General features: G+C 41.4%; 2 protein-coding genes and 2 pseudogenes across 2 annotated transcripts; all 4 read left to right on the forward strand.

The window, feature by feature from the left end:
- The first annotated feature begins 1,749 nt into the window (after positions 1 to 1,749).
- On the forward strand, positions 1,750 to 2,238 carry LOC118638942 (28S ribosomal protein S16, mitochondrial-like). The gene has a single exon (XM_036275083.1). It carries the CDS (start codon positions 1,750 to 1,752, stop codon positions 2,236 to 2,238), a length of 489 nt encoding a protein of 162 aa, XP_036130976.1.
- Positions 2,239 to 3,241: 1,003 nt separating this feature from the next.
- On the forward strand, positions 3,242 to 3,797 carry LOC118638671 (annotated as a pseudogene).
- Positions 3,798 to 4,003: 206 nt separating this feature from the next.
- LOC118638666 (60S ribosomal protein L39-like) lies at positions 4,004 to 4,188 on the forward strand. The gene has a single exon (XM_036274754.1). The coding sequence runs from the start codon at positions 4,036 to 4,038 to the stop codon at positions 4,186 to 4,188; it is 153 nt and encodes a 50-aa protein (XP_036130647.1). The 5' UTR covers positions 4,004 to 4,035.
- Positions 4,189 to 5,479: 1,291 nt separating this feature from the next.
- On the forward strand, positions 5,480 to 11,891 carry LOC118638945 (annotated as a pseudogene).
- The last annotated feature ends 13,381 nt before the right edge of the window (positions 11,892 to 25,272 follow it).

Below are 25,272 nucleotides of genomic sequence, written 5' to 3' on the forward strand. Positions count from 1 at the left end.
GAGAATTTCTACTTCTTTGTATTGGAATTATATCGTCTATTAGATATAAGAAAAATTTCCAGTATCTAATTGGAAATAAATCATTTGCAGACATACATGGTCTCAAATATTTTATTGTTTACACACTCACTAAAAGCACACGAAAATAGTAATTAACCCAACAATATTATAGACAAAAATAGAGACAGTGAGTTGCAAAAGTGAGAAAAGTAACGGCAAAACAAATAAGCTTAGGAAAAGTATATTTGTGCATATATTCACATATACATTTAAATTCAAGGAAGGTTAGAAAATATTTGGTGCGAGTGTATGTATGTGTGAGTCCCATAAACACAGAGATTTTCAAATTAGGCCCAAGGAGTTCAGCTAATGTGTAATGACCTTTTCTTACCTAAAAAAGATAATATAAAATGGTTCAGAATTTTAAATATAAATACCAATACTAACAATGTTGTTACTGTACTACGCAAATTTGAAATGAATATATAACCTCCAAATTGTTTGATGAAATTATATTAAACAAATAAATCTCAATCAGTTCGAAGCAGGCTGGAAAATTTAAAAGAAACTATTTGTTTTTATTTTTTATTAATTTATGTTTGTTTCGAATGTTTCTCCCTTTTTTCCCCATTGACACCCTCCTCGCCAGCCCCCACCCCCACCCCATACCCGGCTTTGTTGTCTGTGTCCATCGGTTCTGCGTACATGCATATAAGTTCTGTGGTTTATCTCTTCCCTCCCCCCACCACCCCTTCTTCTGAGGGTTGTCAGTCTGTACCCTACTTCCATGTCTCTGGGTCTACCCAATTCCTCAGACTGTTATGTTCATTATATTCCATAAATAAGTGAGATCATGTGATACTTGTCTTTCTCTGTTTGGCTTGTTTCGCTTAGGAGAATACTTTCCAGGTCCCTCCATATCATCTCAAAGGATAATAGATTTTTCTTTCTTACAGCTGCATAGTACTCCATTGTGTACATGTACCACGGCTTTTTTATCCATTTGTCTACTGATGGACACCTGGGCTGTTTCCAGATCTTAGCAATTGTAAATAGTGCTGCTACAAACATGGGGGTACATATATTCTTTCTGATTGGTGTTTCAGGCACCCCTGCATCCCATCAACGTGGGAAGAAGCTTGTGAGTCATTCCTGCTCCTCAGCATCCTTGCCCCTTGGGAAGGTCTCTCCTCCTTGTCCTGTGACCTTGTCTTCAGGTTTAGTGGACAGTACGTGTGTCATTGCTCTGATTTGGGGAATAAAACATGCTTATTGATTGATTCCTCCGTGGCCCATTTCTTGTGTGACCTTAAGCCCCTTGCAGGTGAGAACTGCCCCTTGCAACGTGCAGTTTCTTGAGTCTCTGTGTCCCCACCTGCAGCAGGTTGTCAGTAACCCAGGGCCTTAGAGTGGTTTTGGAGTCCTTGCCCCCGGGGACATGGAGGGAGCCGTCCTTGTTCATTTCCACACCTGCCTAAGACGTGAGGTGAGACATGAGAGGTGTTGTTGAAAATCCACAAAACATGGGATGATTGCTAGACCCACTTAGGAACCCTCACCTGCTCCTCGTCTGAGAAAGGCTCTGTACAGTCTTTCTGAAATAGGTGTGGGGGGCTCGGCGCGGTTATGCCCGCGGTTTCACAGCGTTGACCCTGCGCGACCCTCCACCGCCACTTTAGGCGGTAGAGTTGGGCCTTGCGGGTGGCGGGACGCCGGGAGGGACTGCCACTGGCGCACACCGGCTGCACCATGGTCCAGCTCCCTGCTCTGCTCCACAAGGCCTACCGTGGAGGCCGCTTAACCATCCTTCTTTCCCTGGGTAGTTGCACCAACCGGCCTTTCTACCACATCGTGGCGGCTCCCAACAAGTATCCCAGCGATGGCCGTTCTGTGGAGCAGCGAGGCTCCTATGATCCACTGCTCAACAGTCATGGAGAGAAGCTCGTTGCTCTCAACTTGGACCGGATCCGGCACTGGATCGGCTGTGGGGTCCTTCTCTCCAAACTTGTGGAAAAGCTTCTGGATCTTTCTGGCTTTTTCCCTCTGCCTTCCGTGCTGATCACAAATGCTGAGAGGCTGCGACGGAAACGGGCACGTGAAATCCTCTTCGCATCTCAGAAGACAGATGCAAAGGCTGCAGAAACAAAAGCTGAGAGGCTGCGACGGAAACGGGCACGTGAAATCCTCTTCGCATCTCAGAAGACAGATGCAAAGGCTGCAGAAACAAAAGCAAGCTGACTTCAGTGAGCACAGTCGCATGAACCAGAGCTCAAGGGAAGTACCCACCCAGCAGCCCCACCCTACAGGTTGCAAAATTATTCTGGCCATGGAGCTCCATATCGTCTTGTCAGGATCATCTTTGAAAAAGAACAAATCTATTTAATTCTTATTCTTTGGAAAAAACAACATGTATATGAACCGTGTGAACTGCCAAATTTGATGTCATGCTGTTTTTTTTTTTTTTTTGCTAAGAAACAAACAACCTAATATGGACTTGCACGTATTGAAGATTCCGCAATGGGAGAAGATAGGCACCAGATTTCTGGAGTAAGGGGAGGAGCGCATGGGGGAAGGGGCGTGGCTTCTATAAGGCTACTTCTGCTTCCGCTGAGTCAGGTGGCTCCCGTGGTAGGAGAAATCAGGACTTCCGCTCTGCTCCGCTTCCAAGCTCGTCGACGCTAGCCCTTCCAGGCTCCTCTTTGCAGCCGCAGTAAAGTGACTTCGCTTCCAAGCTCGTCGACGCTAGCCCTTCCAGGCTCCTCTGCAGCAGCCGTAAAGTGCGGTGTTGGACGCTAGCCCTTCCAGGCTCCTCTGCAGCAGCCGTAAAGTGCGGTGTCGTGGCCACGCCCCTTTGGGCGCCTCTTGTGATGCCGGCGCCCTGGGCGTTTTGTGCGGGAAATGGAAGCAGTTCGGAACTTAAGTGCCGCCGGTCTCACTGTTTTCGAGGAAGCTGCTGCCAACTCCATACTTTCGCTGGCCATGGGGCTGCTGGAGCAGTGCGAGGAAGTGTTCGGGACCCCTGACATTGACCGGGTGTTGGGTGTGCAGCGAAAGGCCTCGGGTGGCGAGGTGCGACGCGGGTACCACAAGGTGTCCCTGCAAGTGCACCCGGACGGCGTGGGTGAGGACGACAAGGAGGATGCCACCCGCCCCTTCCAGGTCCTCGGGGAAGTCTATTCCGTTCTGAGTGACCAAGAGGCGCCAACCCTAGTCCCCCGCGCGGCCCTGTTTAGTCTCCAACAAGATGAAAGAAATGATCATGAACCAGGAGAAACTCGCCAAACTGCAGGCAAAAGTGCGCTTTGGTGGGAAAGAAACTGCTCATAGAAAGAAGAAGGTGGTTCACAGAACAGCTACAGCAGATGATAAAAAAAACTTCAGTTCTCCCTAAAGAAGTTAGGGGTAAATAATATTTCTGGTATTGAGGAGGTAAATATGTTCACAAACCAAGGAACAGTGATCTACTTTAACAATCCTAAAGTTCAGGCATCTCTGGCAGTGAACACTTTCGCCATTACAGGCCATGCTGAGACTAAGCAGCTGACAGCAATGCTACCCAGCATCTTAAACCAGCTTGGTGCAGACAGTCTGACTAGTTTAAGGAGACTGGCTGAAGCTCTGCCCAAACAATCTGTGGATGGAAAAGCACCACTTACTACTGGAGAGGATGATGATGACGAAGTTCCAGATCTTGTGGAGAATTTTGATGAGGCTTCCAAGAATGAGGCAAACTGAATTGAGTCAACTTCTGAAGAAGATAATCTTGAAGAAGTTACTGGGAACTGCTATTTTATATTATGACTGCTTTTTTTCAAATTTTGTTTATGGATCTGATAAAATCTAGATCTCTAATATTTTTTAGCCCAACCCTGCTGGACATTGAAGCTTTTTTCAGTTTTTGCTTATACATAAATCATTCTTTGCAACTAATTAAGCTGAAGAGGCCTGGGGTTAAAGTTTGAAACAGGTTATAAAGTTCTTTGCCTAGTAAACAAAATCCGCCATCGTGGTGCGTGCGGTTGATTCTCTTTCGCCATGTCTTCTCATAAGACTTTCAGGATCAAGAGGTTCCTGGCCAAGAAACAAAAGCAGAATAGGCCCATTCCCCAATGGATTTGGATGAAAACTGGTAATAAAATCAGGTACATCTCCAAGAGGAGACATTGGAGAACCATACTGGGTCTATAAGGAATCACACATGAGAGATGGCTGACACATTTATGCTGTATCTAGCTTGTCTGCATCTTACCATAATCACTGAAATTATCACTACTGTCTTGACAGTTGGGCATTTTAATTGGGAAATTTTTGGAGGCATGATTTTTTTTTCCTGCAGTAGATTGGTTCAGTAATAAATGTGAGACCTTTTAAACTGCAAAAAAAAAAAAAAAATCTCTAGAAGACATTCAAGCTTTTGAAAAGACATACAAAGGTTCTGAAAAAGAGCTGGCTGATACTAACCAGGCCTATATGAACTTTAAAGGGGACATGAATCAGATCCTGGAGTGTGTGCTGTGTGTGCAGTACACAGAGGAACCCAGGATAAGGAACATTATTCAGCAAGCCATTGATGCTGGAGCGGTCCCATCCTATAATATCTTTGTCAAAGAATCGAAGTAAAAGATGAATGCAAGGACAAGGAGGGCTCAGGAAGAGGCTAAAGAAGCAGAATTGAGCAGGAAGGAGTTGGGGCTTGAAGAAGATAACTTGAAAGCACTCATTCAAAGCAGGCAAAAGGATTGGCCAAAGGAAATGGACAACTTTTCTGGCTCAGATGGAAGCAAAATACTGCAAATCTTCCAAACGAGGAGGGAAAAAACAGCTCTCCAGAAAGAAAATAAATAATGGAATTTTCTTTTCAAAAATCCTTAGGTGTTAATTGATGCCATTGTAGAAAAGGTACAGTCAAGATTTGAAGACAGAAGTCAATTCAACCCTTAAGTTGTTTTTTTCCACCTAAATGATTCAGATTAAGCATGTAGATCAGAATATTTCAGTCTGATCTTAGGTATCTGTGAAGTCCTATGAAGGAATTTGGTGGTGGTTGTTGAGGGGAGAGGAAGGGGAAGGTTGGTATACTTCTGACAGCACTTGCTTCTGTGGATCTTCTGTACAAAGAACTTTATCTAGAATTTGGGTCTGTCCATACTTCCTTTACCAGCTGTCATTTTGCCACACAAAAGTGAGCTGCAGAGTATTCTGAGTGATGCACATGTTTATTAGAATAGGTACTCCACCTAGCTAGAATGCCTTCAGAACACTAGCTGGAAATCTGTCTTCCAAATACTTGACAGTTTGCTTTCTGTCATAATATTCTTGAATAGATCCGCTCCTTTTGGTGTGTTTTGCTCAACCATGTTTTGTACTCTTTGCTTCAAGTATAGGAGAAACAGGTTTTCACATTATTTCAAATATCTTTGTAAGACTGACATATATATATACTAAACAAGTAAAAAAAATATTTCTGAAGTATGGGACCATGCACAATGCACAAAAAGGAAGTGAAATACCCCAAATGGAGACGGAACCTATACAAACAGGAGAGGTCAGAGTTGAGTGGCCAGTGGTTCCTGGGTATAGACCGGGGTCATCCGTGTGGAGTTCTCCCCCTCTGTGTGGACAGGAGAAGGGCCCTGATGTCATCACAGCAGGGAGGGAATCAGGAATCAAGGGGAACGTTAAAAGCAGTTTCCCCTCCACATGTTGGGATGGGCAGTGGTATCTCAGCCCTCAGACTCAGCCCACAGGCAACACTGAGTCACATGCCTTGTGTGAGTGTGTGTGTGTGAGAGACAGATTCAAACTGAGTAGGTGGTAGACCAGTTGGCCCTACGTAGGTGGTAGACCAGTTGGTCCAACCTAGGTAGTAGACCAGTTGGCCCTACGTAGGTGGTAGACCAGTTGGCCCTACGTAGGTGGTAGACCAGTTGGTCCAACCTAGGTGGTAGACCAGTTGGCCCTGAGTACTTGGTAGACCAGTTGGCCCTACGTAGGTGGTAGACCAGGTGGCCCTACGTAGGTGGTAGACCAGTTGGCCCAACCTAGGTGGTAGACCAGTTGGCCCAACCTAGGAGGTAGACCAGTTGGCCCTACGTAGGTGGTAGACCAGTTGGCCCTGAGTAGTTGGTAGACCAGTTGGCCCTACGTAGGTGGTAGACCAGTTGGCCCTGAGTAGTTGGTAGACCAGTTGGCCCTGAGTAGTTGGTAGACCAGTTGGTCCTACCTAGTTGGTAGACCAGTTGGCCCTGAGTAGTTGGTAGACCAGTTGGTCCAACCTAGGTGGTAGACCAGTTGGCCCTACGTAGGTGGTAGACCAGTTGGCCCTACGTAGGTGGTAGACCAGTTGGTCCTGCCTAGGTGGTAGACCAGTTGGTCCTGCCTAGGTGGTAGACCAGTTGGTCATAAATACTGTCACAGATAGGTTGTATGTGCCTTGAGAACAAAGAGGACCAATTTTATAGCTCCTAAGGAGGTGTGACTAGTTGGTTCGTCAAATTTTAACAAAGTGACAATATCCAGGCTTATTGAATTTGTGAGTAGACCATCCTTTGAATAAACTGACCTAACCTTTCTGGAACAGTATGGTAGTGTTGATCAACTTATAACATGTATATACTCCATCATCAAGAGTTAGAATTCCAGGGCTCTTGGTGGATGAATCCTTAAAAATGACACCAAATGAAATAAGCAGGATTATTATTTAATTGCACATACTTTTGATGGGACCATGGAAAATTAGTGTATGAGATTGACATGCTGGATTGTGAAGAGGAGGAAACTACATAAAGTGAACTCAAGGTCCTCAGAACCAGAACAACTTCCCACCCATTCTCTCTCCCCACTCAATGCTGCCCCTCTACCAGTGGCCGTTGGTCATAAGATTGAGGTTGCATGTGTTTGGTGTTGTAGGAGACAGTGACATTTAAGGATGTGGCTGTGGTCTTTACTGAGGAGGACCTGGGGCTGCTGGACCTGTCCCAGAGGAAGCTGTACCGAGACGTGATGCTGGAGAACTTGCACAACCTGGTCTCAGTGGGTGAGGACAGGGGCCCTCTATAACTGAATGTCAGCTCCCAGGAGTATTTTGATTTCAAATGTTTAAGACTTTTGGACTTTTACATATACCCAAAGCTGGAGATCTAAATTTCATAAGTTCTGTGGTGTGTCTTATCTATACCTTTCTTATTTTTTGCAAATTGCATTGCTACATCTTGAGGTGAGGTTCAAAATCAGTTGGTGAGTTACATCTTGTATTGAATGAAATAGAATAAAGATAGCATAACTCATTGTCAGAACTGCATACAGTGTAAGCAAAATTGTGAGTAAGTCTGGAAAAGATGATTATTTGATCACCTGTTGTATTTATCACAACACGTCACTATCAGAATTTGGAGAATACTACTTACAGTGCATGAGGACATGCTTCCTGCCTACCTTCCTTTCTCTTCCCTTCCTTCCCTTTCTTTTTCCCTTTTCTTCAATCCCTTCTTTCTTCATTTACCTTTACTATGTGTATTGTTCAGATTAATCTAGCCTAAAATATAGTAATTAGAGTCATCTCTTTTATATATAAACCCAAAATTTAAAAAAAATCAGCCCAGCCTTTGGGGCTCAGTGATTGAGAGTCAACTCATGCAGCAAGAGGTCACTGGTTTGATTCCTGGTCAGGGCACATGCCTGGATTGGGGGCTCAATCCCCATAAGGGATGCATAAAAGGCAGCTGATTGATGGTTCTCTCTCACATCAATATTTTTATCTCTCTCCTTCTCCCTTCCTCTCTCTCTAAAAAGCAATAAAAATATTTTTTAAAAAATTAAATCATACAAACAAAAATCAGGAAAATCTAGCTGCTAATCTGATAGCTGAGAACCTGTTTGTCATGAGTAGTGAGGGAAAGTCTTCTCAGTCTTTTTATAATTTCTGTTCTTGTGTCTTCATGATGCATGAAGTTTTTTAACCATCGGAAAGTTTGGATGCTGCCTCCATTTGTCTCCCTTATTTTTCTGTACATACCTGCCTTGAGATTTACCATCTCATTTATACTTGTCTGTACTTTTCTTACTTGATAGCTTTCCAAAAGCTTTGCTTTTTTTTTTTTAAAGAAAGGAAATTCTGTTTTATTTTTTATTGATTGATTGATGTTAAAAAGAGAGGAAGGGTGGGGAGGGAGGGAGGGAGGGAGAGAGAGAGGAAGAGAGAGAGAGAGAGAGAGAGAGAGAGAGAGAGAAATCAATTTGTTATTTCACTTATTTAAGTATTCATTGGTTGATTCTATGTGCCCTGACTGGGATTCAAACCCACAACTATGGTGTATTGCACAATGGTCTAACTAACTGAGCTCCCTGTCCAGGGACGCTTTGCCTTCTTGAACAAATCTTTTTTTTTTTATCCTCACCCGAGGACATTTTTTTTTGCATTTTTCTTGAGATAGAGCAGGAGGGAGAGAAGGAGGAAGAGAGAAACAGGGTGAGAGAGATGGTCTGAGAGAGACACATCACTAGTTGCCACCCACACGACTCCAACAGGGGCCATGGACAAACTGCAACCGAGGTACATGCCCTTAGCAGGAACCAAACCCGGACCTCACTGGTCCGTGGGCTGATGTCTCACCTCTAAGCCAAACCAGCCAGGGCTCTTGAACAAATCTTTACTTTTATTTTAAAAATTTGAGCCAACATTTTATTGAAATATATATATATATAAATGCATACATTATAAATGTACGCCTCCATGAAATTTCAGGTAGTAAAATTATTCCTTGTTTAGGTTCTTTTTTTTTTTTTTTTTGAGGTTACATTTACATGTGCATATTCTAAGCATGCAATTTGATGAGGTTTGACAAATTAATGTACCTCTGTAACTTGCACCCTTCAGAGAGCTAATCAAATCTTATGGTATATTCTACCCACATCTCCTTCATTGAAAGTTGTTTTTCGCAACATTGGTACATCTATGTATTTTGCATTGTATCTGTCCATCTAGTTGCCCTGTCCCATCTATGAAGAATATCCTTGAATCCGCCCTGGCCGGTTTGGCTCAGCGGTTAGAGCATCGGCCTGCGGTCCGGAGAGACCCGGGTTCGGTTCCTGCTAAGGGCATGTACCTCGGTTGCAGTTTGTCCCCGGCCCTGGTTGGTCGTGCGGGTGGCGACCACTCGATGTGTCCCTTTCACATCGATGTTTCCCTCTCTCTCTCTTCCTCTCTCTCCCTCCCACTCTGTCTGTACAAACAATGGAAAAATGTCCTCGGATGAGGATTTAAAAAAAAAAAGAATATCCTTGAATCCTATTTTCACTGAACAGATGCACAGACTAAAGGGTTTCTTGTCCCTTAAGGATTCTTATAAACAAAAGTTCACAGAGAGTGGTGCTAAATGGATCTCACTGTCTTTACTCCTCCTGGAGACAGCAGCTTACAAAAACAAGCATTTATTTATAGTTCTGTGAGTCAGGAATATGGATGCAGCTTGGCTGGGTGATGTGGATCAGGATCTCATATAATTGCTGTGAAGGAGTCCAGCAGAGCTTCAAGTCCTAATGGGACTGAAGGATTGGCTTCCAGATGGACTCAGTCACATGGTTATTGTCCAAAGGCCTCAGTTCCTTGCCTGTGATTATCTTCCTTGGGCTTCCTCAGTGTCCTCTAAACATGGCAGCTGGTTTCCCACAGCTTTTTCAATTAAGGGAGTGGAAGGCAAAAACCTGAATGTCTTTTGTGACCTAAGCTTGAAAGTGATGTATGGTCACTTCTGCCATATTCTATTGGCTTGATTGACCAATGCGGATATATTGTGGAAAGGGATTTGATAGGATATGGGCAGCTGGAGGCAAGATAATTGGGGTCCATCATGTGTGTCGGCTACCCCAGCAGCTTTTCATATGTACAAATACATATGTACAAAACCATGAAGCTAACACTAGCCATTCACATTCATCAGAAATTTCAGCCTAATTAGGTGGCAACAATTATCATAGGGTTTTTACTCTCATAAGTTGTGTCATTTATGGGAATGAGTTTTCTATTTTCTTTCCAGTTATAATGTTCACTGGTTAAATATTATATAATTCCTTTCACTTTTGTGAGAACATCCTCTCCTCTGTAACTTCTTATATTTCTAATTTTGACCTCATAAGTAAGTCTTGGTCTAGTTACAAAAGAGTCTCGTTAACATTTAGTGAATAGGAGCCTAATCATAAACTCTTTGTTTCCATAGGCATTAAAAAGCCAAAGACAAAGTCAAGCTGATTAAATACGGTCTTCCCATGTGTTTAATCTGTGATATATTTTTATCTCTGAACAGACATTCATTTGTACTCATTTTCATCTCTGAATTCTCCTTATCCTTCCAGGATATTGGAATCAAAATGAGATAGAAACTCTTAAAGAAGTTGGATTAAGTTTTCTTTTTCATGAAGACCTCGTATGCTGGCAAATATGGGAACAACTCACACGGAAGTTAATCAGAGATCAAGAATTGGTAATAAGTCTTCAAGGAAAGAAGTCTGATTTGGGAAAACAAGGTGTTTCTTCCTGTCAGTTGTTGGCAGGAGAATCTGCTCATGTTTCTGAAGGTGAGAACTATGTAATAAACCTTCAAGAGGAAATTCAAAATTCCTATAATATAAAAAGTCAACAATTGCCAATGAAGGGCACCTGTGATATTTGGAAGAACATGTATTTGAGAGAGTCACAGAATTATCAGAGTAAGTATCAGCAGATTGACAAAAGATGTAAACTGTGAAAGTGTGATCACTGTGTTAAGAGAAGGTACTCTCATGACCATGATGCTGATCTGGAAGTACACAAAGTTGAGAACTCTTATAGTCACAAGAATTGTGGAAAAGACTTCATGAAGAAATCATTGCAGCATAGTGTAATCCACTCAGGAGAGCAAACCTCTAATGAGAATGGGAAAAGCTTCAGCGTTGGCTCCAATGTTGAACATCATCAGCAGTTGCACCTAGGAGCAAAAGTGCATATGTGTAGTGAATTTGGGGAGGAATTCAGTCAAATCTCACCTCTCCAAGTTCCTCAAAGTGTCAATACAGGAGAGAAACCTTACACATGTGAAGATTGTGGGAAAGGCTTCATGTGCAGCTCAAACCTTCATGTTCATTATAGGATCCACACTGGAGAGAGACCATGCAATTGTGCTGTGTGTGGGAAGAACTTCAGGTGGAAATCAAATCTTCAAACTCATCAGCGAATCCACTCAGGTGAAAAACCATACAAATGTGACATGTGTGGAAAGAGCTTTAGTCAGAATTCATATCTTCAAGCCCATCAGCATGTCCACACTGAAGAGAAACCCTACAAATGTGCTGTGTGTGGTAAGAGTTTCAGTTGGAGTTCAAAACTTCAGACCCATCAGCGTGTCCATACAGGGGAGAAACCCTTCAAATGTGCTGTGTGTGGTAAGAGCTTCAGTCAGACCTCAGGTCTTTAAAACCATCAGCGAATCCACACTGGAGAGAAACCCTATAAATGTGAAGAATGTGGGAAAGTCTTCACAGCCTACTCTGGCCTTTATGTTCATCAGAGGGTCCACACAGGTGAGAAACCCTATAAATGTGTTGTGTGTGGTAAGAGCTACAGTAGTATCGAGTTTTGGAAAGGGTTTATGTGAAGCTCATATCTTCATGTTCATCATAGTATCCACACTGGAGAGAAATTCTATAAATGTTGTGTGGGGGTAAGGTCTTTAGTCATCCTCACATCTTCAAGCTTATCATTGAGTCCACTCAGGATTAAAGTCATAAAAATGTGAGATATGAGGTAATGGCTTCAGTCATAGTTCACATCTTCAAAACTTCAACGAGTCAGCACTGGAGAGAAATCCTACAAATGTGCTTTGTGTGGTAAAGACATCTCATTCCTTTATGTTTGTTAGAGAATCTGCACAGGAGAGAAACCCTATAAATGTCGTGTCGTTGGTAAGAGTTTTTGTTATACCTCAGGTGTAAGAAGTAGAAAACCAAGTCAAAGGAGGAGAGACAAGAAAAAGCATTTTTTGGTGTGCCTAATTGAAAAGAATACAGGTGGGTCAGAATGTAGGCCTAGTTGAAAATGAATCTGGATTAATTCTTTTGTGATTCTCTCACCTCTGCCCTCTGGTTGAGTTGACTTCCACATTTGCTCATTCCCACTCATTCATAGGATGTTTATTTAAAGAAGCAATACTCTACCTGGCTGGTGTAGCTCATTGGATTGTCATCTCATGGATTGAGAAGTCCCAGTTTGATTCCCAGTCAGGGCACATGCCTGGGTTTTCAGCCTCAATCCCCAGTAGAGAGCATGTGGGAGGTAGCCAGTCGATGTTTTTCTTTCACATCAATGATTCTATCTCTCTAAAAAACAAAAAACCAATAAAAACATATTTTAAAAAAAGAATCAATGTTCTGTTAACCTTAGATCATAGCCCTATCTAAATACTTCTAAAGCATTTGTTTCTGAACCTTCTTTCTCCATCTCAGTCATGTACAGACTTGACATTTTCCTGAAGTATACCATATCCAAACATAAATATTTTTATATTTACTGTGGGTTATGATTTGCCATTTTAATCATTTACCAGCATTTTGGAGGTTCTTTAAAAAATTAATTTTCAACCCTGGCCATTTTGGCTCAGTGGTTGGAGCGTTGGCCTGTGGACCAGAGAGTCCCAGGTTCGGTTCCCACTAGGGGCACGTACCAAAAAAAAATTTTTTTTCAGAATATAGACTTTAAAGATAAAATGTCTGCCCTAGCCAGTTTGGCTCAGCAGTTAGAGCATTGGCCCATGGACCACAGAGGCCTGGGTTCAGTTCCCACTTAGGGCACATACCTTGGTTGCAGTTTGTCCCTGACCCTGGTTGGGGTCGTGTGGGTGGCAGCCAAAGTCTCTCTCTCACATCGATGTTTCTGTCTCTCTTCCTCCTCTCTCAAGATAAATGCAAAAAATGTCCTCAGGTGAGGATTAAAAAATATATAGATAAAATGTCTGAGTCCGGCCGGTGTGGCTCAATGGGTGAGCATTGACCCATGCACCAGGAGGCCACCAGTTTGATTCCTGGTCAGGACACATGCCCATATTGTGGGCTTGATCCCCAGTAGGGGGCATGCAGGAGGCAGCCAATCAATGTTCTCTCTCATCAATGTTTCTATCTCTCCCTCTCCCTTCTTCTCTCTTTAAAATCAATAAAGGAAAAAAATTTTTTTTAATTATATATAATTTCTGAGATTTTAAACAAGCAAAATAATTTAAAGCGCTAATACAGCCCTGGCCAGTTTTCTCAGTGGTTAGAGCATTGGCCTTCAGACCAATGAGTCACAGGTTTGATTCTTGTCAGGGCACATACCTTGGTTGTGTTCATCCCCGGCCCTGGTCAGGTCATGTGGGAAGCAACCAGTTGATGTGTCCCTCTCACATCGATGTTTCTCTTTCTCTCCCTCCCACTCTATCTGAAGATAAACAGAAAAATATCCTTGGGTGAGGATTAAAACTATGTATATATAAAAAATAAAGTGTTAATACAAGTAGTACCACTGACACCCTTAAACAATAGTTTACTTTTAAGTATTTTTAATTTATTGACCTTTCTAGAGAGAGACATAGAGATCGATTTGTTGTTCCCACCCATCTTTAACATTCATTGGTTGATTCTTGCATATGTCCTGACCAGAGACCAAACCAGCAGCCATGTATTGGGATGACACTCCAATAAACTGAATTACTAGGTCAGGGCAATAGCATTTCATTGGACATTTCTTTTATATCAGCAAATAGATACTGATGTATTTAGTCTTGGAAAACTAGGATATTGTACTATGTTGTCACTTGATTTTCTTTGCTCATTCATATATTGCAAATATTTTCTATGAATAATGATCTATAGTCATTTAATTGCCCAGGATTCTGTTATGGTTTAGCCAATTTTCTGCTGATGAATACTCAGTTTGTGTTTTCTGAACAACTCAATAGTTCAATGAAAAACTGAGTCCAGTAACATCCATCTTCATACTGAATTTCTTGGGAGAAATTTCTAGAGTTAGTTTATCAGAGAATAATCATTTGAGATTTGGTGTATACTGTGCAGCTGTCTTCAAAAAGTACATGAAACTGCTCAATTCGTCCACCCTCCTACGTTATGGATATGTAGTCTTGACTAGCTAAAAAGGGCCTCCTGGTATTCTTGCTCACCAGAAGAAATTCTCTGTGGATCAAGATATACAGCGTCTCCACATATTCTTAAACACCGTGTCTAAATTTAAAACCAAAATTAATTAGTGTTTCAAGGAAAAAGAAAGATTGTCCCAGCACAAAGAGAAAGACGATGAAACTGACCACCAGTTGGTCCAGATACTGAAATTTTTAAATTACTTTTTATTTGGCAAAGTTTCCCATGTAATTTCAAGCATGTTAAATAGGCCTAATTATTTTAAAAACTGTTTTTTTCTTTTTTTTTAATCCTCACTGGAGGATGCTTTTCCATTGATTGTTTTGATAAAGTGGAAGAGAGGGAGGGAGGGAGAGAGAGAAACATCTATGTGAGAGAGACACATGGACTGTTTGCATCCCAACCAGGGTTTGGGAGCAAACCCACAACCAAGGTACATGCCCTTGACTGGGGAATCGAACTGGAAACTGCGGTCTGAGGGCTGACACTAACGCCTGAGCCAAATTGGCCAGAGCCCAAAGGTGGATTTTTAAACAGCTTCTATTATTGTTCATGAAAATATGGAGGATTCTACCAGAGAACTGTTGAAAGGAATCACATAGTGCTGGGTTTCATAAATACAGTAACTCATCAAGAATGTAATATACTTCTAGCTGGGTTGCTCGGCTGCTTGGAGCTGCATCCCATATACCAAAAGATTGCAGATTTGATTCCATCAGCCACATACCTAGTTTGTGGGTTTGATCCCTGGTCAAGGTGCATTTGGGAGGGTAGCAATCTCTTTTTCTCTCACATTGATATTTCTCTTCTTTCCTCTGTCTAAAAATTAATAAACATACCCTGTGGTGAGAATTTAAAATATATAAATATATTTATATATATATTTTATAAAGAATATAACAGATGGGATTTAATGCTAATTAAATGTCATTGAAGATGTTAATTATCTAACCTGCAGAGCTCAGTGGTCACATACCTGGGTTGCAGGGTTGATCCTTGGCCATAGTCGGGGTTGTGTGAGAGGTAACAAATTGATGAGTCTCACATTGATGATTCTCTCTTTCCCTCTTCCTCCCTCCCTCCCTCTCACTCTATCTGAGAATCAATGGAAAAATATCCTTAGGTGAAGATTATAAAAGAGAGAGAGAGAGAGATGGCTTCAAATTACTTAAATTCTTTATTAACTAAACACTGGGTTGGATGGCTACAACAGACTTTATTTTTATAATACGTTTTGTGGGGTTTTTTTTGTTGTTGTTTTTTAGAGAGGTGAAGGGATAGAGAGATAGAAATAATGATGTGAGCCCTGACCAGTTTGGTTCAGCGGTTAGAGCGTCGGCCTGTGGTCCTGAGAGGCCTGGGTTCAGTTCCCGCTAAGGGCAGGTACCTAGGTTGCAGTTTGTCCCCGGCCCTGGTTGGTTGTGTAGGAGACAACCACTCAATGTGTCCCTTTCACATTGATGTTTCTCTCTCTCTCTCTTTCTCTCCCTCCCTCTCACTCTGTCTGAACAAAAAATGGAAAAATGTCCTTGGGTGAGGATAAAAAAAAATGCATTGATGTGAGAGAGATACATCGACCACTTGCCTACTGCACGCTCCCCACTGTGGATTGAGCCTGCAACCCAGGCATGTGCCCTGGCCAGGAATCTAACTGGGACCTCTCAGTCCTGGGATGATGCTCAGTCCGTTAAGCCACACCAGCCAGACTATAATAGACCCTTTACTGCCTAACACTGCATTGAAAAAATTTTTTTCTTCTAGCCCTGGCCGGAGTCGTGTGGGAGGCAACCAATCATTATGTCTCTCTCTCTCTCTCTCTCTCTCTCTTCCCATCCCACTCTGTCTGAAAAAAAAAAAGGAAAAATATCCTCGAGTGAGGATTTTTAAAAAAATTCTTCTGAAAAAAATCTTTGCTTTTATTTTATCCTAATATATGTGAAACTTCAAAACTGAGATTACTAAATACTCTTTTTCCTATCATAGATATAGAATCTGTTATTAGGAGATGACAGTCTCATTTGTGATAATGGTTTCCTTGTTTTAACCTGTCTTTTTCTACATATTTGCTATTTTTTTTCCTTTGGCGGGAAATTTCCCCAGAATTTATATTGGCTTTAGTTAAAGGAATATGGTTTCTTGTTCAAATATTTTCAGTCCTTTCTAGGAAGTGTCCTTGTCCCCCAAAATGAGCCTGTATCTACCCCAGCCTTTAAGTCAAAATTTTACTTTACAAGAAATTTATAATATTGGGGGAGAAAGTATGAGGAAGCCACTAGACAAATGCATAATTTGGACACATAATTTGACATTTTGATTTCTCCAGTAGTTCAAGGACATAAAATGTAGCGGTAGTTGTGGTGGTGGGATATAGATGTAGAAAAAAATGAGCTTTGGTAAGATAATCAAATACAATGAATTTATCTGTTTGAATATTGATTGTAATAAAGCAGCTGCAAAAGGCTCTTTTTCAATAAACAGGAATTAAAATTCGGATACAGAGTTGATGACACTAAGGATTGTTCATTTTATTTCATAAGGTAATGATTTTTTGGTTACATGAGAAAATATTCTTATGTGACAATATTTAGAAGGAAATGACAGTGTCAAGGAGTTGCTTTAAAATAATTTTGTTCAGTAACAAAATTAAAAGGTGAGAAGTGGGAAAATGTCGATAAGTGTTGAATTTAAGGTACAATTGTCTTCCCTTATTTCAGGTTTCACTTTCTGTGGTTTTGGTTACCCATAATTAACCATGGTTCAAACATAGTAAATAAAAGATTCCAGAAATAAACAATTTGTAAGTTTTTAATTGTGTACCATTCTGAGTAGATGAAATCTCCCACCCTCCAGCTCTGTCCCACCAGGACATGAATCATGTCTTTGTCCAGTATGTTCGCTGTGTATAAGCAAGCCACCCATTAGTCACTTTCTAGCCATCTCAGTCATCAAACTGACTGTCTTGGTATCTCAGTGGTTATGTTTGTGTAACCCTTATTTTACTTAATGCCACATTCACATAACTTTTATTACAGTATAATTGTTATACTTTATTGTTAATTTCTAACTGTGCCTAATTTATAAATTAAACTTTATCATAAGTAAGTATGTATAGGAAAAAACATAGTATATATAGGGTTTGCTACCACCCCCAGTTCCAGGCATCCACTGGGGGTCTTGGAACATACCACTGCAATAAGGGAGAACTTACTGTATATGCATTTGGTGTTTCATGTTACTATTCTCAATAGTTTGTATTATTCTTATGTTTCATTTACTTTTATTAAGTCCTCACCCAAGGATATTTTCTCAAATATCTACAGATAGAGTGTGGGGGGAGGGGTGGAGAGAGAGAAACATCAATGTGAGAGGGACACATCGACTGATTGCCTCCCATGGACCCCGACCAGGGTTGCGGATGAATTGTGACCGAGGTACGTGCCCTTGGCTGGAATCAAATCCATAACTCTTTGGTCCCTGGGCTGATGCTCAACTGCTGAGCCAAACCTGCCAGGGGTATAAGTTTCATTTTTTAAAAGTATTTTCTGCTCAGAAGGAAAGTGGTAAATATATACTTCTGTAGTTTCACTTGACTCCATTTCCTAACTCAGCCTATTACCACTCCTGAAAAATCATGACCTCACCTTGTTTAAACTGATTTGTAAAAAAGAAATATTCATAGGAGTAGTCAAGGGAAACCTGAGTCTGAGCTAAAAAAACAAAAACAAGAACCCTTTTTCCTATTACAATATTTTCTCACCCTGGCCGGTTTGGCTCAACGGTTAGAGCTTCAGCCTGTGGTCCGGAGAGACCCGGGTTCGGTTCCCGCTGAGGGCATGTACCTCGGTTGCAGTTTGTCCCCGGCCCTGTTTGGGTCGTGCGGGTCGCAGCCACTCGATGTATCCCTTTCAAGTTGATGTTTTTCTCTCTCTCTTCCACTCTATCTGAACAAAAAAAATATCCTCAGGTGAGGATAAAAAAATACAATATTTTCTCCAATCCCTTGCCAGTGTAGCATCATTCATTTTTCAGAAACAACATTGCTGTTTCTGTTTTATGGCCTGGTCTGTGCTTGGAACTCCTTGTGGAGTCTTGGCATCTTGGTAGTTCATGCCAGATAGCCCAGAGGTAGGTGAATATAGGCACATATAAAGCAGGAACTGAGTCAAACCAAGTCTGAGATCCCACATTCCTTAAGATGGAAGTCCAGTGCTGCACAGACTAAAAAAGTCCCGTTTTGAATCTTGTCTTTTGTCATGTCACTTTTCTGGTAAATTGTGTTTTGATATGAAAAACAGTTTTCCCTAAGTATCCATCCACGTTTCATTAAAATTCCCTAGTGCTAGTTTTTTCTTGAGAAAATAATTACAGAAAGAAAATGCCAACAGCTAATTGCTGGTGGGCGCGGGCGGGTGTGTGTGTGTGTGTGTGTGTGTGTGTGTGTGTGTGTGCACACGCGCGCAGGTACTCAAGTTGAATTCAACCAAAAGAGTGGCTGGACGGTGGAAGCTGTATCACACAGAGGGTTCTGGTAGATGTAGTCAGAAGCTTTTCCACCCCAGGTAAGCCCAATTGTAGCTCTGCAGCTTTGGGGTTCTGGGGATCCTAGTCTGGAAGTTCTATGCCCTCAACAACACTTCCTCCTCAGGAGTCCGCGGCGCAGCATAGGTGCGACTGGGAGTTCTGGTAAGTGAGAAACACGGATTGGTTGCCTCCTGTATGCGCCTTAACTGGGGATGGAACCCCACAACCTGGGTATGTGCTCTTACAGGGAATCAACCTCCCACTCTTTGGAGTAGGGGATGGTGCTCCAACCATTTCAGCCCCACTGGCCAGGCCCAAGTGATTTTTTGTACATTATATCTGGTGCAATCATTCTCATGTTCATACTGTAGATCTTAAATGCAGTAACCCCTCCATAACCTGTATTGAAGCCTCACACCCTGACGAACATATCTTCCCAGATATCTTACCCTGACTTAGACCTCTGGATTTTTAAAATTAGCCCTGACCAGTTTGCTCAATGGTTAGAGCGTCGGCCCTCGGACCACAGGGTCTTGGGTTTGATACCTGGTCAAGGGTCAAAGGCATGAACCTGGGTTGCAGGTTCAATACCTGGCCATGGTTGGGATCATGCGGGAGGCAACCAATTGATGTGTACATTAATGTTTCTCTTTTCTCCCCCTTCCTCCTTCCCTTCCCTCCACTTTATCTAAATAAATGAAAAAAAAAAAAAGGATGGAAGGGTATAGATACTCTTCTAAATTGAGAGACAACAATCAAATGCAACAAATGGACAATTTTTTTAGATGATTGTAAAATTGGAAGTTATTTTTTCAGGTATGAAATAAAACTAAGAAATTACCTTCAATTTCTGTGTGTGTGTGTGTGCACGTGTGTGTGTGATCGATGTAGTGTGATTATACCAGACGTTGGAAATATTTAGGGGGGAAATAGTTAAGTGTCGTGGTTTTGCTTTGAAGTATTAGAGTAACAAAAGAAAAGAAAAAATAGATCAAGGAAATGTGGCAAATGTTGATAACTTGAATTTGGGGGATGAGGGATGAGGCTATGGTGTTTTTCATTCTTCTGTACTTCTATATATGTTTGAAAATTTTTATTATATAAAGGTATAAAAATGCTAGTTCCCTTCCAGAAGGAAATCTGGAAAGTAGAACCTTTGTGTATTTTTTGTTGTTGGATTTTCTGGATGAGTCCAATCCTCACCAGTTCACCTAAATGAAAAATCGTGGTCACACTGGTTTCCATATTCCTAAGACACTTTATTGTATTCATGATATCAAGAGTAGGATGGAAGTTATGTGTTGCTTGAAGTTGGACACAAAGCTATTTCAAAATTTTATATAGTATTTATCTCTATATTACAATAATACCTCCAATTAATGCAGCTCTTTTCATTTGCCTCTCGAGCCACATTTTGTAATGAGCAGTTAACATTGAGGAAGAGCCAAAAGTTTTTGCTGCTTCTGCTTTACACCTTAATAAAAGTCTGCGTTACTTTCTTAATCTGTTGTCAGGTTTGGAAGGGATAGTTTGTAAAGGACTATATGAACACTATGTTAATAAGATTTTTAAGGCATCTTTCATTATTGTATTTTATTTCAAGTAATAGTTGATATTTTGATTATTGAAATAATGGTTGTGTATTATACATTAAGAGACTATATGAAATTTGAAGAACATTTTGAATTATTCATACTCCCAGGATGTACAGGTAACAACTAACATTTTAATATGTTCTTTTCAGGTTTTTACATTTAGTTACCTACATTTTATAAAAGAGGTGTCTTAGGTCTTTTTTTCTTTCCCTCCTTTTTTTTTTTTTTTTTCTTTTTTGCATATATCTTCAGATAGAGTGGGAGGGAGGGGGGAGAAGAGAGAGAAAGAAACATTGACATGAGAGAGCCACATCGTGTGGTTGCCACCCACGCAACCCCAACTGGGGCTGGGGACAAACTGCAACCGAGGTTTGTGCTCCTAGCGGGAACCGAACCCTGGACTCTGTGGTCCCCAGGCAGACACTCTAACCCCTGAGCCAAACAGGCCAGGGCTCCTCCTTTGCATTTTACTTTGGAAATTCACAGTATGGTCAAATGCTCTAAGAATAGGATAACATCCCATTGAACGATCACCAAGTTTTAACCCTCCTCAATATTTGCTAATCTTATTGCATCTAACCTTCCTACTTATTCCTACCACCACCCCACCAGTCACGTTTGAAGAAAAAAATTTTCAAGAAAAAAGGGAGGGTGACCAAGCTCGCCTAACAGTATAGACTTCAAACTGACTCTCCTAAAAGGAGTAACTACTATCCAAATACCGACTATCCAAAGGGAAAAAGGCAGCTTTGAGGTAAGGGCTGCCCGCAGGAGATTCGGAAAGTGTAGTCCAAAAGATCCACAGGGTGAGAGACAATTCAACTTCCCCAAAACCGCCTGTAAAGTGAAAATACTTAAGTATACAATAGAGACATCTAAGAAGCATTTAGCATCCAGGAAGGCCCCCGCCTTCCTTCAGGATTCTTAAACTGAAATACAATTCACCCTCGTTGCAGCAGCCAGAACTTCCGTCCCAGAAAGGCGACAAAATGGCCTGGGAACTCTGGGAAGTATAGTCCTAGAACACTACTGGTAGGATAACTTCCGCTCCAGGAGGCGGAGGCTGCGTTCCTGCTCCCGTCGGGAATTCTGGGAAGCGTAGTCCAGGAGGTCTCTGTAGGCAGAGTCACTTCCGCTCCAGGTGCTCGCAGCTGCGGCCTTCATTCCTCCCGGAAAGGTGAGCTCTCACTTCCTTGTGTCCCTCTCCCCACGCTCACATTGACCTGTCTTTGCTTTGCTGTGGGCCAGTGGTGAGCAGGGCCGGTCCACCTGGAGGAAGAGAGTCCGCCTGCGGCGAAGGGCGGGCTTGTGATCCCTTTAAATGAGCCTGTGGAGCTGTGGGGCGGTTGATGCATCCCCGACTTAAGGCCCTGACCCGGGTCGTATAGCGCTGGGATTCAGGGTCTCTTTAGCTCTGTACTTTCCCAACCGGTTTCCCGATCACCGGCCAGCGCTGCTGCTTTCTGGCAATGTAATATTCGGAAAGCATCTTAATGTCTCTGTCTCTGTTTCCTCTTCGTTAAGTTGGTGTTGGTGTGTCTACCTAATAAAGGTATTTTGAGAGTGTAGAAGTAAAAGACGGAGAACCTGGCTTTTGATACACATACGTTTGTTGTTACCGGCACTTTGTAATTTCCGGAGAAGCGCGTAGTTCCCTGAAAACTTCTGTGAACCCGGGATGGGGTCAGAGCACCTTGGTCCTTCTCTGATCTTTGAAGAAAGCGAGGCTGTATCTGAATTTCTAATAATGCTTTTAACTTTAATTTTTGGAGAGGGTCACTCTTGGCTGTTGTCTGGGATATCCACTGTAATGTATGCGGGAGTTGATGAAATTCTAATTTTTCTCAGCCTCCTTTTCTTCCCAGCCTTGACTCCTTAAAGAAGGCTGCAGGGAGGAGCAGAGCCTCACCTGAGGATTTAGTATATTTCTTCCTTCTCTATCTCTTTGGGGAGACGATATTTCCGTCACTCATCCGCAAATTCTACTTCGACGATGCAATGATATTTATTGAATAATGCAGGGAGGGATGGGGAGTACTTGGGCATGAGTAATAACGATAATGTTTAAACATTGGGTGCTAAATATTATTATAGAAATTTTATGTAAATTAGCACTTAATCCTCACAAGAGCCCAGTGGAGGTCAGGGTTACTGCTAGTCTCATGTTAAAGATGAGGGAATGGAGACCCGAGAGCGAAAGTTGTTTATCCTAAATCACATAGCTAGTAAGACACTGAGCTGGGATTTGAATTTAGGCAGTTTCAATCTATTATCTTAGTTCTTAATTTGTTTAGTATCTGTTTGAGAAGGCATATTTTGAATTTTTGTAGAAGGCCATGAAAGCTATGTCATTGAGCTTTGAGGTGTTTTTTTTTTTTAATCCTCACTGGGGGACACTTTCAATTTTTTGTTCAGATAGAGTGGGAGGGAGAGAGAGAGGAAGAGAGAGAGAGAGAAACATCGACGTGAAAGGGACACATCGAGTGGCTGCCACCCGCACGACCCAACCAGGGCTGGGGACAAACTGCATCCGAGGTATGCACCCTTAGCAGGAACCAAACCCCGGTCTCTCTGGACCACAAGCCCACGCTCTAACCGCTGAGCAACCGGCCAGGGCAAGCCTTGAGTTTTTTATAAGATTTTTAAAAGGCATCTGCAACTTAATTGTAATTTATTTGAAATAATATTTATAGTTCAATTCTGATTATAGAAATGATTGCACATTGTAAAGAATTAAGAAAATGCACGAAGTATAAAGGAAAAGATTCAATTACCCGTGACCACAGGATACAGAGATCATAGTATTTTAATGCTTTCCTGTTCCATAGATTTATTTTTGGGTTTTTACCTAAAGTTTTACAAAATAGGTATCATAGGTTTTAATTTCCTTTTAAGTTTTTAATGTGGAAATTTATAATAATAGTCAAATGTAATAATAAATAATGAACCCCTGTGAAACCATCACCCAGATTTAACCCTTGTTAACATGTCGGTCTTGTATCAATCCCTACCCCTCCAAATTTTCATGTTCCAGTATTTCAAAGCAAATCCCCACAATTGAGTCATTATAACAGTGATTGATTTATTTTTTTCATAATTGCCAAATATGGATCATCATATATTGTTTTTATCCAAGACCAAGAAACAGAGAGGTTATTAGCTACTCTAAGGTGTTTAGTCTTTGTAGACTGGAGTCTGGAACTTACTGAGACAGCTAAGGGACACAAGAGTGTTGTTGCACTGTGGAGAGTGATGATGATGAATTTTGTTTTCTCATATCTAGTTTTACTTACTTGCATCTTGGGGCTCTTTGTTGCTTATTTCTTTCTTTCCATACCCTGAAAGTTCTTTCGTTGCTGAGTCCATGTCATATTTTCCTCTGTGTACAAGATTGGCAAGGGTTTGTAGTTAGAGTAGCTACTCAAAAGATAGCTGGCATCAGGGGTTTGCAGTTCAGAGTTTCTGAAATTTGAATTAGATAGCAAAATGGAATAGAAACGACCCTTGGGGATATTTCTTAATCTCCTATAATATTGGTGAGCTATAGAATTCACCAACTATTTCAGAGTATTGAAAAGTTAATGAGTAATTATTTTAATGTAATTTGATTATTTATGTTTTGTTTTTGTTTTTTTTAATCCTCACCCGAGGACATTTTTCCATTTTTTGTTCAGACAGAGCGGGAGGGAGAGAGAGAGAGAGAGAGAGAAACATGGACATGAAAGGGACACATCGAGTGGTTGCCACATGCACGACCCAACCAGGGCCGGGGACAAACTGCAACCGAGGTACGTGCCCTTAGTGGGAACCAAACCCAGGTCTCTCTGGACCGCAGGCTGATGCTCTAACCACTGAGCAAAACCAGCCAGGGCTAAGGTAATTTGATGATTTAGAACAAATGTTCTAAGAACCACATTGGTAGAAATGATGATAGCTAACAATAATATTGTGTTTTATGAGTGAGGCAGTGTTTCCAATGGTTTATAGATATTAATTTCCTTCTCCTAACAAACCTGTTATTACTTTCATTCTACAGATGAGGAAACAGGTTTTTTTTGTTTGTTTGTTTGTTTTTTAATCCTCACCCGAGGACATTTTTCCATTTTTCACTCAGATAGAGTGGGAAGGAGAGAGAGGAAGAGAGAGAAACATCGATGTGAAAGGGACACATCAAGTAGCCGCCACCCACACGACCCAACCAGGGCCGGGGACAAACTGCAGCCAAGGCACATGCCCTTAGCGGGAACCGAACCCGGGTCTCTGTGGACCGCAGGCTGACGTTCTAACCGCTGAGCCAAACCGGCCAGGGCTGGGTTTTTTTTTAAGAGACAAGTATCATATAGCAAAATTGACCCTTTTTTTTCTTTAAGGGGTAAAATTTTATTAATTTTAACACAGGTGTAGATTTATGTAATTACCACCATCATCGGCTACATAACAGTTCCATTACCCCTCAAAACTCCGCTCCTATTTTCCCTTTATAATCACTCCTTACCATATCTGTAACCAGCCACCAGTAACCACTATAACCCTATTGTTTTGTCTTTTTGAGAATGTCTTGTAAATGGACTCATATCAGATAGAACCTGTTGAGGCTGCATTATTTCAGCATAATGTCTTTGGCATTCATCCAAGTTGTTGTATTAGTATTTCATTTGTTTTTGTTGTTGGTTAATATTGTATTTATGGACATATCATAGTATCCATTCGCCCATTGAAAGATATTTGGGTTGTTTCCAGTTTGGGCAATTATGAATAGGCTGCTATAAACATTTGTGTACAAGTTTTTGTGTACAAGTTATCTCTAGAATACATAATCAGGAATGGGATTGCTGGGTAATATGGAAAGTGAATGTTTAACTTTATAAGAAAGAGCCTAACAGTTTAATGATGTTTGAGAGTTCTAGTTGCTCCACATCCTTGTCAACGCTAATTATTGTCTTTTTTAATTCTAGACATTCTAATTAATAGGTGTGTATTGGTATCTTATTATAATGTA

Source organism: Molossus molossus, unplaced genomic scaffold (genome assembly GCF_014108415.1).
Source record: "Molossus molossus isolate mMolMol1 unplaced genomic scaffold, mMolMol1.p scaffold_m16_p_21, whole genome shotgun sequence".
In the NCBI taxonomy this organism is placed as follows: Eukaryota; Metazoa; Chordata; class Mammalia; order Chiroptera; family Molossidae; genus Molossus; species Molossus molossus.

Bases quoted from the DNA above. Each gene is read 5' to 3' on its own strand.
- LOC118638942 (XM_036275083.1), top strand. From the start codon at position 1,750: ATGGTCCAGCTCCCTGCTCTGCTCCACAAGGCCTACCGTGGAGGCCGC.
- LOC118638666 (XM_036274754.1), top strand. From the start codon at position 4,036: ATGTCTTCTCATAAGACTTTCAGGATCAAGAGGTTCCTGGCCAAGAAA.